Source organism: Dryas octopetala, chromosome 3 (assembly GCF_963921425.1).
Source record: "Dryas octopetala chromosome 3, drDryOcto1.1, whole genome shotgun sequence".
NCBI lineage: Eukaryota > Viridiplantae > Streptophyta > Magnoliopsida > Rosales > Rosaceae > Dryas > Dryas octopetala.
In genome coordinates, this window is record NC_141368.1 from 141,923 (window position 1) to 145,260 (window position 3,338).

At 40.5% G+C, this 3,338-nt stretch overlaps 1 protein-coding gene across 1 annotated transcript; it reads left to right on the plus strand.

Annotated features, from left to right (window-relative positions):
* The first annotated feature begins 1,572 nt into the window (after window positions 1-1,572).
* On the plus strand, window positions 1,573-3,338 carry LOC147289060 (F-box only protein). Its single transcript, XM_086237262.1, has 2 exons — window positions 1,573-1,813; window positions 3,088-3,338. Exons 1-2 carry the CDS (start codon window positions 1,671-1,673, stop codon window positions 3,209-3,211), a joined length of 267 nt encoding a protein of 88 aa, XP_086093388.1. The 5' UTR covers window positions 1,573-1,670; the 3' UTR covers window positions 3,212-3,338.

The window sequence follows — 3,338 nt, forward strand, 5'->3', positions numbered from 1 at the left end:
TGTTGCCAAAGTTCTTCCCAGTTTAATTTTTACATAATTTGTTTCATAAGGCGATGTACAGTTTTTTTTTTTTTTATCAAAGATGACGTGCTGTTTTTTTTTTTGTTACCTTTGAAAGGAATATATTTTTGACTGGACAATACTTAGGTCACCCTGGGGTGTACCTCTATGTCTCTCCAATGTACATGGATCAATCTTATTCTTACAGCTGTCTTTTTATTTTGAAAAACAAATAATTAAAACATTTTTTCACCCTTCTTATTCAATTTCCAAGATTTTTTTTTTCTTAACTTTTCATGTTTTTCAAATCACATTTTGTGTTTTTTCGTTGATTTTTTACCTTCATCTTCCTCTCATCTCCCCTCCACCAGTCCACCTCCCCCGCCACAGCAACCCCACCCCCTCCCTCCCTCCCTCCCTCCCTCCCTCCCTCCCTCCCTCCCTCCCTCCCATTGTTGTCGCAGTGTCGCTACCTCTCATCCCTTCATAGAGGCATAGATGTACCACCCCAGGGTGACCTAAGTATTGTCCTTAATAAAGAGTGCTGCTATTTGCACACCTTTTTTTTTTTTTTTTTTGCACACTCCATAAATTTAATTTGTGAAATAACAAAAAACACCTAAAATAAAATTACCGAAAACCCCATCTCTCCATCTCTCATTCTCCCCGTCACAGCACCCACCCCCATGAGGAACCAACCGTCGACCACCCCAGCCCCGCCGACCACCTCAGCCCCACCGACCAAGAACCACTCGTCGACCACCCCAGCCCGCCCCTTTCTCTCTGCTTCCCTCTTATCCCGCCGACCACCCTACCCCCATCCCCTCATTTTTCTCTCTCCTCGAAACCCAAGCCCAGCCCTCACTCTTTCTCTACAACTCTTAGTCCGGCAAGTTCGCCGGCGAACCAGGCGGCGAGAACCCCGCCAAAAGCTCCTTCTCTCTTCCCCGACTCTCCAACCCAGCTTCCACCGCTAGCTAACGCGCGACTCCATGTGCACACAGCCATCCCGACACCACCACTCTCTCCTCCGGCCATCACTCCCCAGAACTGCCTTTACCTGCCAACCACTCACAGTCGTCGGAAAGCTCAAGCCCAGCCAACCTGCAAAATTTTTTTTTTTAAGTGGATGTTCGGAGGGGAGAGGGAAGGAGAGAGAGAGAGAGAGAGAGAGAGAGAGAGAGAGGGGAGGGGAGGGGAGGGGAGGGGAGGGGCTGGGTGGGTGAGTGGGTCGGGTGGAGTGGGGAGGTGGTCGGTGGGCCGGGGAGGGGCTAGGTGTGGGCTGGATGTTTTTTTTTTTTTTTTGAAATAGATAAAATAGGGATATTAAGGTAATTAAGAAGGGTGTGTGTATGAGAAAATTTAATTATGAAAGGAGTATGAGGGTGTGAAATAAGAAAAAGTGAAAAAAAGGTATGCAAAAAGAAAAAAAAGGATGTACAAATAGCAACACTTTTAATAAATTGGGACAAAGGGGTGCCTCTAACATATATAGAGAGATATTAAGCAATCAAGCATTCAAGCCCAAGAATATAGAATAAGTAAAAAAAACTCATAAAGAAATAGATAAAAAAAAAAAATAATAATAATAATAAAGAAGGAAACGATCGTTTGTTTTGCGTTAAACTTTATTTTTCCTCAAAGCTTAAGATTTTAAGACAGAGAAAGCCATGGAGAAAAAGAGTGAGAGTGAGGATAAGGGAAAAGTATGCAAGAGGTGCAAACAAAGCTACGGTCCTTCCTCTAACACCGCTTCCTCATGCCGCTTCCACCCTTCTTTCTTCGTCTGTCGCCGTCATGACGATCAGAAAAGGTACCTCCCACCTCTTTCTCTCTATATAATATATATATATATATATGTGTATGATACACATATTGAGTTTCTGACGGTAATTTCGAACCCATTTGTTGAATTTTAATTTTTTTTATTGGTGCGGTGGATGTTTGGAGTGAGAAATGACCAAAATTTGGAACGCTTTTGTTGAATTTCAATTCTTTTATCGGTGCAGTGGATGTTTGGAATGAGAAATTTTGACCCTTTTCTTTAACTAGTGATGCTGAGTTGTTTAATCTGTGTTTCTGATTCATAGGTTTATATTCTTGTGCTCGGTTAGAGATGTATCCGAACACACATGTGCTCTTAGTTATGTAATTTCTTACAATGTTGTATTTCCCCGAACATTTGAAATTCGCGTGTTTGGTTTGTTTCGTTGATCTATACTCAATGATTTGATGTTTGGGGTTTTTACCTCTGTTGTATCTCTTTTGTTGTAAGTGCCAAGGGAACATGAAACTCGAAGGAAGTTAAATTACAGCGGGGAAGCTATGTGTAGTACATAAAGCTGCATATGACAGGGTAGAAGCTCAGATAGGTCTAGTATGTATTCAAACCAGAGAAACAAAAAAAGCCCTCGACTCTTATAGAAGATAGGAGGCAATAGGTCGCCCCATTTTCTAAAGATTGAGCGAGTTGATATGGTCTGCTAAGTTCAATATGTAACTTCCTTTGGGAACCTAATCAGCTTGCAGCTCTGAAAACGTGTGATAACTGATAAGGCTTAAGATGAGAATACTTCAATCAATGAAGACAATATAGAAGAAGGTTATTGTTTGGGTCCAGAATTATTTCTTATTAGGCTACGTTGGAATTATCTTCTTGCTCCTCTTTGGAATTGCATACTAGAGTCATATAAATTGTTCCAATTAAGAAGACACAAGTATTTGGAATACTAAATCAGATAGCAACGGATACCAATAAAGTTAGAGTTGAGTTATCTGTGACATCTCTAAAAGATTGATGAAGTGAAATTTTATTTATCCATTTGGGATTTGATGCAGATATGGAAAACTGTGAGCTGTTGTTGCAGAGGGAATATATGCAGACCAAGAAATGAGAGAGAGAGAGAGAGAGAGTGAGAGTGAGTGGTCTGCAATGAGATTAACTGTGTACTTGTGTGTGTACAAATTGTGTTCTGAATGAAGATTATTTGTTGGGTTCTAATCTAACTTTTGCTCTCTTTCCTATGATACGATATTTTGATAGCTTATAGAGGATAATTGATGTTTACTGCTTCTTATTTGCTTAAGGTACTATGAATTGGGACCCAATGATCCGCCATATGCTGCCAAGTTCTATGATTGTTGTGGGGCTGAGGATCCTGAGGCATCTGGTTGCACCACCAGTTTCCATGTTTCTTATGATGATGATTGATATAATAGGATGGTATTTCTCTTTCATCATTTTAGTCGTGCACTGTGAAAATAAAATCTGTAGATGCCTGTATCTCCAATAATCTTCTCTTATATATGTAAGTTGATCTATAATTGACTTGACTGTA

Coding starts and splice junctions, on each gene's coding strand:
- LOC147289060 (XM_086237262.1), top strand. CDS start 1,671: ATGGAGAAAAAGAGTGAGAGTGAGGATAAGGGAAAAGTATGCAAGAGG. Junction 1,814..3,087: donor CGTCATGACGATCAGAAAAG/GTACCTCCCACC, acceptor TATTTGCTTAAG/GTACTATGAATTGGGACCCA.